The sequence below is a fragment of the Sorex fumeus genome, unplaced genomic scaffold (genome assembly GCF_029834395.1).
Source record: "Sorex fumeus unplaced genomic scaffold, SorFum_2.1 ptg000030l, whole genome shotgun sequence".
Classification (NCBI taxonomy): Eukaryota; Metazoa; Chordata; class Mammalia; order Eulipotyphla; family Soricidae; genus Sorex; species Sorex fumeus.
This window is the reverse complement of record NW_026606087.1, coordinates 11,316,764-11,331,365: the sequence shown is the minus strand read 5'-3', so window position 1 is coordinate 11,331,365 and position 14,602 is coordinate 11,316,764. Positions and strand designations below refer to the sequence as shown.

Genomic DNA, 14,602 nt, shown 5'->3' with positions numbered 1-14,602 from the left:
CATGCTTTATAATACCATCCCTGGATATCTCTGAAGAATCCATGTAAACATCTGATACAGAACTGATCAATCCAAAGATGTCTTAGTAGTCTATGGTTTACCCTGATCTCAGACTTGTCCTGAGGTATGAAGTTAAGCCAATCCCCTCCCCCCACTTAGAATCTGAATAGAAACCCAGAAGGAAGTTAGACATTAGTGATGGGAAACAACACTGAAAAAGAAATACCATATAATCAGGGACAAGTGGAAATTTTAATTATGTACAGTGAAAAGGTCAAACTACAGAAAAAAAATTCATTCCTGAAATAGTGGTTGAATTTCTGAGAATATACCCTGGGGCCCAAAACCACACAGCAGAAACACCATCTGCACTCCTATGTTCATTGCAGCACTATTCACAGTGGCCAGAATTTGGAAAAAACCTAAGCGCCAAGAAAAGGCAAATGGATAAAGAAACTGGCACATCTACACATGGAATATGATACAGCTGTTAGGAAAAATGAAGTCATGAAATATGCCTACAATGGATGGACTTGGAGAGTATCTGTGATGAGTGTGTCAGAAGGAGAGGGATAGATATAGAATGATTACATTCATCTGTGGTATATTAAAAATACATGTATATATATATATATATATACATGAAGACAAATATCCATGACCAAGGATGATATATCATTGGTTGTAATCTACCACAAGTGTGAGTGGGGTGGAAGGTAGGTAAGATAGAGAAGGGCCAGTATGACAATAATAGTTGGAAATTATCACACTGACCCAAAAATTATGAGGCAGAGGGAGAGGGAGATGAGAGAGATGGGAGAGAGAGAGAGAGAGAGTGTGTGTGTGAGAGAGTGAGAGAGAGAGGGAGAGAGAGAGAGAGACAGAGAGAGAGACTGCTATAGAGGCAGGTGAGGGTAGGGGTGGTGATGGAAAGAGAAACTGGGGACACTGGTGCTAGAAAATGTACACTGGTGGAGGAATGGGCATTGGAACTCTGTATGAATGAAGCCTAATCATGAACAGCTTTGTAAGGGTCTATCTCACAGTGATTCAATAGCACTGCATTGTAGCATCGTCCTCCCATTGTTGATCGATTTGCTCGAGCGGTCACCAGTAACATCTCACAACAAATTGTGAGACTTGCTGTTACTGTTTTTGGTATATCGAATACATCACAGGTAGCTTGCTAGGCTTTGCAGTGCAGGTGAGAGACTCTCAGTAGCTTGCCAGGCTCTCTGAGAGGGGCAGAGGAATTAAACCTGGGTCGACCACGTGCAAGGCAAATGCCCTATCCACTGTGCTATTGCCCCAGCCCAGTGATTCAATAAAAAAAAATGCAAGAGACAGATAAGTAGATCAACATGGAAAGTATCATGTTAGGGGAAATGAGTCAGAAAGAGAGGTACAGGCATAGAAAGATTGCACTCATCTGTGGAATATAAAGTAACAGAATGGGAGACTGACACCCAAGAGTAGTATACATAAAGACCAGGAGATCTGCTCCACATCTTGGAAATAGGCATCACATGCTGGAGGAAAAGGCAGCTCAGATAGAGAAGGGAACACCAAGTAAAGGATGTTGGGAGGATCCACTCCACTCAGATTGAAAGATGCACACAATGGCCACTCAATACCTCTATTGCAAACCACAACAACCAAAAGGAGAGAGAACAAAAGGGAATTCCCTGCAGCTGAGGCTGGGTGGGGAGGTGGGGGATGGGGAGGGGGTGATGGGAGGGAAGCTGGGAACATTGGTAGGGGAGAATGGGCACTGGTGGAGGGATGGGTAAATGATCATTGTGTGACTTTAATGCAAACACGAAAGTTCGTAAGTTTGTAACTGTACCCCACGGTGATTCACTAATAAAAAAAATAAATTAAAAAAATTGCAAGAAGCACTCTTTATAATAGCCAGAATCTGGAAAAAACCTGAGTGCCCACAACAGATGACTGGTTAAAGAAACTTTGGTACATTTACACAATGGAGTACTATGTAGCTGTTAGAAAAGATGAAGTCATGAAATTTACACACAAGTGTACTACATGGAAAGTATCGTGTTAAACGAAATGAGTCAGAAAGAGAGGGATAGACATAGAAAGACTGCATTCATCTGGGGAACATAAAGTAACAAAATAGGAGACTAACACTCAAGAATGGCCGAGATTAGTACCAGGAATTTTGCTCCATGGCTTGGAGGCCAGCCACACATGCTAGGGGAAAAGGGAGCTCAGATAGAGAAGAGAGCACCAAATAAAGGGTATTGGGAGGATCCTCCCAGGATGGGAGAAGCATGCTGAAACTAGACTATAGACCAAACATTATTGCCACTCATTGCCTCTTTTGCAAACCACAACACCCAAAAGGAGAGAACAAAAGGGAATGCCCTGCCACAGAGGCAGGATAGGATGGGGGGATGGGGGGTGGAAGGGATACTGGGATCCATGGTGGTGGATACTGGTGGAGGGATGGGTATTTGATCATTGTATAATTGAAACCCAAGCACGAAAATTTGTAAGCCTACAACTGTACCTCATGGTGTCTCACTAATAAAAATAAAAATAAATAAAATGCAAGAGTGGTCTCACTCAGGCTTTCTATAGCAATTCTCAGACGGTCTCTTCGGTCTTTATATATCTTTTGTAAGATTGAAAAAGTAGTTACATAACCTCATATACATAAGTGCATCTTTGTTCTTTGCAAAACAGAAGTCCCCAATACCGTAACTATCTCCAGTGGACACAGATGTGACACCATTTTAAGAATAAGCATAAAAAGGGCTGGAGTGATTGGACAGCTAGCTGGGAGGGCGTTTGCCTTGCAAGCAGCCATCCCAGGTTCTATCCCCAACATCCCATCTGGTCCTCCCAAACACTGCCAGACGTAATTTCTGAACACAGAGCCAGGAGTAATCAGGTATGACCTCGCCCCAAAAAAAGATTAAGTATGAACAATTTTAAGGCTTGTAATTGACCAAATTATTTTTCCAAAACATGTCTGTTTATTCTGAAATAGTAATGAGTCATTTACAAAGTAATCTCACTGAAAATAGCTGTTAAATTTTGTGAAGTGGTTATTTTATTGCTTTAATCTATTGATGTTCCTTGTCATTTAAAAACTTGATAACTTGTTCTCTGATCAGTTCGTATGTGAGATGAAAGCTTAATTTTATTTTCAATAGTTATTTTTCAGGTTTTCTGTTATGCTGAAAACACTGGTTTTTTGTTGTTGTTGTTGAGTGTTGGGTTGAAAACTTGAGGAGACTGAATTAGCTATTTTTCAAGGCTATACATTTCTAATTCTTTACAATGATAATCCTTTCTTTGGTTTCACAATCCCTTAGTCATGTTTCTTGGGAAGAAAAATCTAAACATATTTGCATATCAATAACTAAGTTTTATTCTTCCTAATTTTATTCCATTTTTATAATGCACAAATTCTCCTGATATCACTAGCATAAAAGGTTCACTTTTTATACACAGCTCTTAAGTTCAACTCTGATTCTAGCAGTTATGTTTGTTGAAACTATTGAGATTAAATCAAACTCATCTCTAATTCTAAACTATCAGAGAATTTTTAGTTACTTGCTTTCACTCCTATAAGCTTTTGTTCACATACATCACATACTATCTAGAAAAGCTAAATCCAGCTGGTGCTTGCCTTCTGTGCAACTGAGCAGGTTTGACTCCCAACACCCCGTACTGTCCCCCAACCACTTGTAGGAATAATCCCTAAGCACAGAGACAAGAGTAAGCCCTGAACATCAAGGTGTGGCCACAAAGAAAACAAAAATAACTTGGGGGCCGGATGATAGTATAATGGGTAGGGCATTTGCTGTGCATGTGGTCAACCCTGGCTGGATCCCTGGCATCCTAATATGGTCCTCTGAACACAGCCAGGAGTAATTCCTGAGTATAGAACCAGAAGTAAGCCCTGAGCATCACCGAATGTGACCCACCCTCCAAAAAAAAGAAAAACTAGATTTTTAAGTCTTGTTGGTATCTAATCTGCGAACATACGTGGAAAATGGGATAGGCAAAAATTCCCTGTATTCATCCAAGTGTGCGACCTCTTCAACAAAAGGAGGTTTCTAAGTTTTCTAGCTGACAGATAAGAAGAGCTCTAAGATATCTCTGAAAGAGGCTCACACAATGGTTTCCTATCTTTTGTCATAAGCAATTTAATTCTATTGGCCCAACAGTTAATTCCTTTAATTGAACAACAGATTGTCTACTGTGGTAGTCAATTGTTCTCATTTTTCCCCTTTTGGCTTCCTAGGATCTTTACAGGGGATTAAAGAGGCATTGCATAAATAGCTAGTCATTCTCAGTTCCAAGTAAAATTTGAATTCAGTGAAAATACAGAAGTTGAATACAGAATACCGAAGATTTCATGCACATGAAAATTACCCCAAAAAGACTAAAAATACGAAGAAATCTCTTATAATGAATATATATATATATATTATTTATAGTAGCACTGTACTCCTGCTGTTCATTGATTTGCTCGAGTGGGCACCAGTAACGTCTCACAACTTATGAGACTTGTTGTTACTGTTTTTGGCATATCAAATACATTACGGGGAGCTTGCCAGGCTTTGCCGTGTGGGCGAGATACTCTCGGTAGCTTGCTGGGCTCTCAGAAAGAGGCAGAGGAATCAAACCTGGGTCGGCCTCATGCAAGGCAAACGCTCTACCCACTGTACTATCGCTCCAGCCCATTTTCTTAAAAATAATAAAATACTGTATACCATAATGTTCTTAAAAATAGTAAAATAGTGTCATCTTCTTAGTGAGATTTTTTTTATTTATAGTAGAAACAGAAAATACACTATATAATTTTAAATATATAGGAATACTCATAAGTCTCCTCTGGAAATAACTAATTCTTAGTGAAAATCAAGGAAAGTTACACACGTTTCTTGGCTTTACTTGATTTATAAATTTTCCTTCCAGAAGCATATTATTGGGTTTAAGATTAAGCTTTGATAAAAGCTTATTAAACAAACTGAAATAAAAGGCTTATTTTCAGAAATTATTGTGAAATTGTGAATACTGATCAAATCCTTTATAATACTCATGGCATTTACGAGGTTTCTCTCCTGAATGGACTCTCTGATGAATCCGAAGAGCTGAACTATGACTGAAACCTCTACTACAGACTGCACATTGATACGGCTTCTCTCCTGTGTGGACCCTCTGGTGAATGTGAAGATTAGAGCTGTGGCTAAAGTCTTTTCCACAGTTATCACACTTATAGGGTTTTTCTCCTGTATGAACTCTCTGATGAATGAGAAGATGTGAACGTTGACTGAATCCCTTACCACACTGCTCACATTTATAGGGTTTCTCTCCAGTATGCACTCTTTGGTGAGTAAGCAGCTTTGAACTCTTGCTGAAGCCTTTCCCACATTCATGGCAAGTGTAGGGTTTCTCGCCTGTATGAACCCTCTGATGAATACGAAGATCTGAGCTATGACTGAAGTCCTTCCCACAGTTGTCACATTTGTAAGGCTTTTCTCCTGTATGCACTCTCTGATGAATCTGAAGATTGGAGCGCTGGGTAAAGCCCTTGCCACAGTTATCACATTTATAAGACTTTTCTCCTGTATGGACTAACTGATGGATTCGAAGATTTGAGCTCTGACTGAAGCCCTTCCCACACTCATCACACTTAAATGGCTTCTCTCCTGTGTGAACTCTCTGATGAACATGAAGCACTGAACTCCGACTAAAACTCTTACCACATTCATTGCATTTAAAAGGTTTTTCTTCTGTATGAAGTTTCTGGTGAATGTTAAGTAATGGATTTCTACTGAGGTCCTTACCACACTCAAATTTATAGATTTTCTCTTCTGTGTGAACTCTTTGATGATTGTGGAGATTAGAGATCTGACCGAAGCTCTCACCACACACTTGACAGATAAAAGGTACATCCCCCATATGGGCTCTATGTCGAAAGTGAACACCTAAACTCTGACTAAAGTTACTGCAGACCTCTTCACATCCATAAAGTCTTTTGCCTACATGGGCTCGTGGATGTTTATATGTGTCTGATCTCTGAGAGAAGCACCTTGTGCTGACGGAACACTGATAAAACTTTTCTCCAAGTTTATTTTTTTTGTGGAGAAGACACTGTGAGTTCCAATAATATATTTCTTTACATTTATTACAGGCACAATATTTCCTTCCCATAGAGTCTTTCAGTAGGTCATTTGGGCATATATGTCCAATATAGTTTGGAAGGGCCTCCTCCATTGGGATATAAGAATGGTTAACTATGAGCTTCTGTTTTTTTTCCATGGTTAAATTTTCCCATGATATCCCAACATGACATCTACTTCCTTGAAAACCATGTGAATTATTCACGTACATTTCTCTATCATAGTCTTGAGAGGGTTTTAATTCTAGGGATTGCCAAGGTATAAACTTTGTAAATTTTAAGTTCCTGGGACTTTTGCCTTCAAAATTCAGTTCATAGTCACTATACCCTGGTACCTGGAACAGTTTTAACCACTCTTGATGTTGGGAAAGGTCCTGCTGCTTTATGTCTTTGGACTTCACCTCATGTGCAGTTTCCACGTACTTCTGATTCTCATATTTATGAGTGCTAGCATTTCTCCAGCCTTGCCAAAAGGAAATGTTTTCATGTTCTAAATATCCAACTCTTTGTTCTTGTGCTTTGCAGTTTTCTTTCCAATTTTCTAAAAGAATAAGCAGATAATACAGTGGTGAGATGAAACCTGTTAAAAATTTCCAGTACCTTGAGCAATAACCTCCAGAATGATAGGAATATTTGTGTGGGACTAAATGGGAAAGAAGAATCCCGACTTAGGCTTTTCTATAACTGGATATAAAATTTGTTAGTTCAGTATGTATTAAAAGTAACACATTTCATTCTAATTTAATATCATCTGATATTATCACCAACTAATATCTACCAGTTACTGTTAGAAGACAAAAATGTTCACTACCTGATGGAAATAGTTTTAAAGACATATAGTTATTTTACTATAAATAGAGAGCTATTTGAAGAATGTATTTTTCTATTCAGGAAAAATATGGTAGATTGTGCTTTTAAACACGATTTCATTAGCTTTCTACTGTATCTACATCTGTGGGTGCTCCCTTTCCACACTGACTCTAGGTTTGGCTGTATGGTTTACTTTTACCACCAGAATTACTTTTACTAATCTGGTACAATCAGAGACTAGAAAAATATTTGTGCACTGGAGCTTGCCCTCTCTTACTGGTTTATTAGTCTGTGACTAGTATCATATAAAGAAGCTTATGCTGGCCTACTTAAAAAGGGATAAGTGGTTAATACATGTCTACTATCCACACCAAATGCCTCACATAACAGTCAGGCTTACTAGACCATTTCGACCTAATCAAATTACTCAAGATAGAAGATCCACCTAGTCAATTAGAATCATAAAAAGTTTTTCTTAAGTCATCAAGTTCATGGTAATTCATTGTAAAGGCTAACACACACATGGAAATCTTTCTTAAGTGTAATCCAGAAAATAAGTATAATACTCACATACACCTATTAATTACATAGCTCAGGATCTTGGAGAAAGTCTTTCTGTATCTTCTGTTATATGATTTAAGACCCATTTAAAGAATATTTCTTCTGCCTCAACGTAATAGCTAGATAAAGAACTAAATTAGTCCAACAGATCTTGTACCAAATGAAATCGATTTTATCCCCAACATCTGGGATAAATTTACCTATGGACATGACATTTGTGTAGTTCTCCCACATGACTTCTCTGTAGAGCTTTCTTTGAGAAGAATCCAGGAATTTCCATTCATCCCAAGTAAATTCAACAGTCACATCTTCAAAAGTTACTGCCATCTGGTCAAAGGTCAAGTTTTCCAAGAAGAACAACTCTAAATAAAAAGATGGATTAAAAAAATGGCAGACTTTCAGTAGGTAACATGATTCACAAATCAAATAGAAAAAGCAATTCATCAGTAATGAAGAAAAAGAAAGATAAAAGGAGACATAGTCATGATATTATTGAATAGTCATCAGTTATTGAACACCATCACCATCATAAGAAACATACAGCGGAGAATGACATTTTGTCCTTCACGAGTATTTCAAGGTACTCTCCCAGATACCCTATGTTGTAGATACTACTAATGTTGTAGATGCTATTAATCATACTCATTTTATTAATTAGTCAACAATAGATGGAGAGGGTTAAGGGAATGCTTAAAATCACAGGCCTAGAAGGCAGCATTCTCACCAGAACAATTTGTCAACTATAACAATATTGCTAAATGTTCACGATCACGATCATGATCATCCTGTTGTTCGTCGATTGCCTCGAGCAGGCACCAGTAACATCTCCTTCTTCCTAGCCCTGAGATTTTAAAAGAGCCATATTCAATGCTCTTTCAGGGCTAGGAGAATGAGACCTATTATTGTTACTGGTATTTGGCATATTGAGTACGACACGGTAAGTTTGCCAGACTCTACCGTGCGGGCAGGATAGTTTCGGTAACCTGCCAGGTTCTCCAAAGTAAAAACAAGATAATAAGATGCTAAATGTTATTTATATACTATTACTTCATGATAAATTTTAGGAATTTTTAGTTTCTACTATGAAATAATTACACTAACTCCCCCCATACCCAACTCATTCTCACGTAGTTTTAGCACTAATTTTAGTTAAATCTCGGTAGCCTGCCGGACTCTCCAAGAGGGGCGGAGGAATCGAACTCGGGTCGGCCATGTTGGCCGCTTGTAAGGCGAACGCCCTACCGCTGTGCGCACTATTAAAATATACTAGACATAAACAATTTAATTTTTACTGAAATGTTTATTAAAATGTGCATAAATATGATTTAACTGACATGAAATTTTTAAACAATGCTATTCTGAATAGAAGTGAAAATTCAAAACCTATTCTTCCCAAATAACTTCAGAAATACCACTATAGTTTTCACTCTGTCCTTTCTAGTCTTCTTCTCATGCACATATAAAACTTACATACACATACTTGACCAGTGTTTTTTTCCTAACAAAGAGAAGCACTAAGGCTGGAGAGATCGCATAGAGGTTAAAATAATTGCTTCTGGGCTGGAGAGAGAGCACAGCGGGTAGAGCATTTGCCTTGCATGCGGCCAACCCGGGTTCAATTCCCAGCATCCCATATGGTCCCCTAAGCACCGCGAGGAGTAACTCCTGAGTGCAGAGCCAGGAGTTATCCCTGTGCATCGCCGGGTGTGAGCCAAAAAACAAAATAAATAAATAAAAAAAGATAATTGCTTTTGCATATAAGTCATGGTTCCCTGAGCACTTTATGAGTGAGCCCTGAGCAGTCATGAGTTAGCTCTAAAAACCACCAGTTTCCAGGTTTGACCCAAACCCCCTCCCTCCAGGCCCCCCTCCAAAGTCCAGTATTTCTACAGTTTACAATATTTTCCCTTTTATGTACAAGTTCATATCAAAATCAGTCCAGATTTTCTTTTTTGTGGTGGTTTTAAAACGTTTATAAATTATTTGCTACCCTTCACTACTTCAAGAGGTAGAGACTGACTCTCCATTCCCTAAAGATAGGCAGAATTCAGGGACTCCCTTTGGATGAACTGGAGTGTAAAAAAGCAAAAGGGTAAGTAGTAAGTGCAACTTTTGAGAACTTGCTCCTAAAGACACTGCAGCTTCCTTCTTGCTCTTTTTCTTGGATCAATCACATGGTGAGAACACGTAGGTGCCGCTAAGCTATAAGGAACTAAATAAAGCCTTCCCTCTAGGTGAGAAATGAAGCATCTTGGTAGCCACTATGTGAATGAACCATTTTACTAGAGCATCCTCCAGCCCCAGGGAAACCTTCTCATGATTTCCACCCCACTGACACCTTCACCTCATTGTAACCTCAAAAGACTGCGCCTGAATCACATATATATGCTGTTTCTAGATTTCTCTAACTCTTCCAAACTGTGAGATAATAAACATTTGGTACTTTAAGCTGCAAAGATGCACGAAGTCTATAGAGGACAAAACGAATTACATAAAAATATTATTATGACAAGCAAGCCAATTAACAGAAAAAAGGACACTATAAGGAAGTTTTAAGATAGAGGCATGCTGCTTACAGGAAACATACTCCAAATAGTTAGCTATGACAAATTTAAAAATTAAATCCAGGCTAAATTATAATTAAAAAGTCAATATAAATCGAGTAGGTTTTGAAACATTAATATTAGGCAAGGTAAAATCAAAGGAAAAATTATTATGCTAGATTAACCAACTACTTTTAGGAGAAATGAAATGATCCCTATTTATCACAAACCAGAATAAGATTTTGTCACAACTGCTTCAAGTGTTTATTCCATAACAAGTATGGTGAATTTCAAATATTCACAAGAATAAAGAATAAAATATAATTAGGTCTTCTATAATTGTGCCATAATCAAGGTTTCGGCAGTCTCATTTCAATCTTCTGCCTCTCCAATTATTGCCATTATTGTTTTTTTTGTTTGTTTATATTGTTTTGGGGTCGGATCAGCTGGATCTTTGTTCAGGGAACGAGAAGCGGTGCCATGGATCTAACACAGGTATCTTTCTAGTCCCGATTGCTAGGCTAGGGCGTTTTACAGCAAATTCCAAGTGTGAGGTCCTTTTGCTGTTGCTATTATTTGTTGTTGCAGTGTTTGGAGGTTATATCTGGCAGTGCTGTGAGGTGGAGAACAGGCGTGCAGTATGAGAGATCAAACCCAGGGTCTTCCAAAAGCAAAGCACCTGTTTTAGCACTTAAGTCACATCATCATCCCATTAAACAATTTTTATGTAAAAATAATTCAGAAAAACATTTCAACATATATATTTTCATTGATAGGGACCTAAAAAAAGGAATTGCCTACCAAAACTCACTTCAAATTAAATTTTTTCTGATTGCTGTAAAAACATTTCAAATAGTTCATTTGCCTGAATAAAGATCAAAAAAAAAAAAGGTTCACAGCTTCTACCTGGTTATGTAAAAGCCTCCTCCTCTTCTTAAAACAGATTTATATGCTATTGATTTGTTCAAGAAATCTGTGTATCTATTCTCTAAAATAGGGCTTTCTCAGATTTCACTGAGCAACAGAATCACCTGAAAATTTAAGTTTCTTGTGTATATTCATCAAGAGATTTTGATACATTAGTTTGGAGCAGAGCTCATGAATTATTTATTAATAACTTCCCAGGCCAGACTGATAAAGCAGATCCACAGATCCTACTTTGAACAGAATATCCCAAACGAATGACTTGGCTGTTTTCTTACTGCTTCTAACCTGTCAGTTTATGGTTTTTATTCCAGAAGCCTAGGAAGAACAAAAATCAGTTTTTCTGACAGAAATGCATGCTGTATACTTCCTGTTACAGTACTATAGAGATGCTAAACTGGGTAGCAGAGGATTCAAATGCTGTCATCTCAGTCCTTTTACTCTAATATCTTCCATAAGTCGCTCATTTACAGTACAGAGAAAGTTAAACTTTCGCATTTCAGGCACTCAGATTCAATCACCAGCACCACCTGGTTCCCCAAGTATTGCCAGGTGTGACTCTTCAGCACAGAGCCAAAGGTAACCCCGAATACCTACCTACCATCAAGCTACAGCAGTAAAATTTCAAAATAAAAACCAGTACAACAGAATACAGAACTCGGTGACTAATAAATGTTGTTTTAGATATTTAAAATATAAAAATATATGAGCAATAAATATGATATTAAGCAGCAAAGAGACAGTACTTGGTAAATGGCAATAGGCAATGGAAATCTGCTAGATGGTGCTGTAAAAAAGAACTGAATTCCAACTTAATATCATACACAATGGAACAACTAGCTAGTTAAACATATTAAAGGGAAAGTTGAAAAGAAAATCCAGTGCAGCAGAGTTGAATATTCTAACATCGACTCTCAAGTATAGGATCACTCAATCTGATAAAGGAGCAAGAAATGTGAAGTGGAACAAGGAAAATCTCTTCAACAAGTGGTGCCAGGAAAAAGTGGACAACTACATGCAAAAAGATGAACTCAGACATCTGCCCAACGCCAAGCACGAAGGTCAGATCAAAATGGATTAAAGGCCTCAATATCAGACCTGAATCCATGAAGTACACAGAAGAAAATGTAGGCAGAACTCTCCATGATATTGAAGCTGAGGGCATCTTCAAGGGTGAAACACCACTAAACAAGCAAGTGGAAACAAAGATAAACAAGTGGGACTACAATAAATTAAGAAGATTTTGTACCTCAAAAAGAAACGGTGACCAAAATACAGAGAGAGCCCACGTAATGGGAAAAATTATTTAGTCAATATTCATCAGATTGGGGCTTACTATCCAGGATACACATTTTCTGGTAGAACTGTACAAGAAAAAAAACCTCCAATCCCATCAAAAAATGGGGAAAAGAAATGAACAGAAACTTCCTCAAAAAAGAAATACAAATGGCAAAAGGCACATGAAAATATGCTCCACATTGCTAATCATAAAGGAGATGCAAATTAAAATAACAATGAAGTATCATCTTACACCACAGAGACTGGCACATATCAAAAACAAGAACAAGTAGTTCCCTGGGTGCTGTGCTGGGATTGAAAGGGACTCGCATTCATTGTTGGTGGGAATGCTGACTGATTCAGCCTTTTTGGAAAGCAATATGGACATTCCTCCAAAAACCAGAAATTGAGCTCCCATATAACCCAGCAATGCCACTTCTAGGAATATATCCCGGGATGCAAAAAAAAAAAAGCATAGCAGAAATGACATCTGCACTTGTATGTTTATTGCAGCTCTATTTACAATCGCCAAACAGACAACTTTTTAAAGAAACTTTGGTACATCTACACAAGGTAATACTATGCAGAAAAGATGAAGTAATGGAATTTGCTTATAAGAGGATGGACATATAGAGTATCATGCTAAGTGAAATTAGTCGGAAAGAGAGAAACAGACATAGAATGCCTGTACTCATTTGTGGAATATAAAATAATGAGACTAACAACCAAGGACAGTTGAGACAAGGGCCAGAAGAACTGCTCCGTGGTTTGGAAGATGGCCTCACATGCTGGGGGCGAAAGGCAGTTGGGATGGAGAAGGGACCACTAAGTCAATGAAGGGTGGAGGGATGGCTTGCGATGAGAGATGTGTGCTTAAAGTAGACTAAGAACCAAACATGATGGCCTTTCAGTATCTGTATTGCAAACCTAATGCCCAAAAGTAAAGTAAGAAGGAAGGGAGGGAGGGGGTAGGATAGGGTGGGGGCTGGCAGGAGGTATACTGGAAACATTGGTGGTGAAAAACTGTGCACTGGTGGAGGGATGGGGTTTCGATCATTGTAGACTGAAAATCATGAAAGCTTTGTAACTATCTCATGGTGGTTCAATTAGAAAAAAAAAATTTTAAAGAATACATAATTTATGGGCTGGAGCAATAGCACAGCAGGTAGGGCGTTTGCCTTGAAAGCAGCCAACATCAGCGACCCAAGTTTGATTCCTCTGCCCCTCTCGGAGAGCCCGGCAAGCTACCGAGAATATCTCGCCCGCATGGCAAAGCCTGGCAAGCTACCCATGACATATTCGATATGCCAAACACAGTAACAAGTCTCAAAATGGAGATGTTACTGGGCCTGCTAGAGCAAATCTATGAACAACGGGAGGACAGTGACAGTCACATAATTTATAAAATACCATTAACACTTTCACATGGCCTTATATTAACATTCATATTTATCCACTACAACTAACTAGCTCAGTTTATTTGTTCCTGAGACTAGATGATGGACTTCCTGTCTGGAATGTTATCTTCAGATTCATAATGGTTATTCAAATCTCAGTTCCTGTTGTTTAAATGACACTCATTTTGGCACTGTTTCATGCATCACAACTTTAGCAAATATTAAATTCATATGATTTATTTCCCCAGTGTTAGGGAAAATATTGTTACGTTTATGTGAAAACACCATGAATAGTTTGATTTACTTGGTAAGCGTAACAATATTCCTGTTTAGACACCCAAAAAATGAGTAAATGGTAGAAAGAAAGGCCTTTTGTACAGGAGGCATAGAGATTCCTCTCCAAGCAAGAGACACTTTCAGTCAGACTTGGTCCAGCCATCTCCAAAGGCCACTCCTTATTCCCACCAGCCATGGAGTATTTTAGGGAATTCTGTAAATGAGAAAGGACAGTCCTGCTTACCTGAGATCAGACTTTGAGGAAAATAATGAACATCCCTGCCTCTGGTGTACTGCTGTTTTGGAGAAAGGTGGGGTACTGAGAAGGAAGAGAAGAGAGGAAAGAAAGGTTTAAGGAGCTGAGTGATAACTAGTAGGGCGATTGCCTTGCATCAGACCCACAGCTTTCAATTCCCAGCACCCCATAAGGTGACCCATTGACCCAAGAGTGATCCAACCTGAGTGAAGAGGCAGGTGTAAGCCCTGAATAAAGCCAGGTGTAGCCCCAAAACAACAATTTTAAAAAGGGAAAGGAAAAGTGTAATAGGCTAGGCAAAACTTGACATTCCCAAACTCACCACAAGTCCCACACATTGAGTGTAACCTCCAAAACTTCCTACAAAGGAGTAATTAAAAGCCCCCCCCACAAAAAT

At 38.5% G+C, this 14,602-nt stretch overlaps 1 protein-coding gene across 1 annotated transcript; it reads right to left on the bottom strand.

Annotated features, from left to right (window-relative positions):
• Positions 1–5,025: 5,025 nt before the first annotated feature.
• Positions 5,026–14,249, bottom strand: ZNF214 (zinc finger protein 214). The gene is made up of 3 exons (XM_056116354.1): positions 14,194–14,249; positions 7,732–7,893; positions 5,026–6,701 (listed from the first exon to the last, which is right to left on the bottom strand). The coding sequence occupies exons 2-3, from the start codon at positions 7,856–7,858 to the stop codon at positions 5,026–5,028; spliced, it is 1,803 nt and encodes a 600-aa protein (XP_055972329.1). The 5' UTR covers positions 7,859–7,893; positions 14,194–14,249.
• Positions 14,250–14,602: the final 353 nt, after the last annotated feature.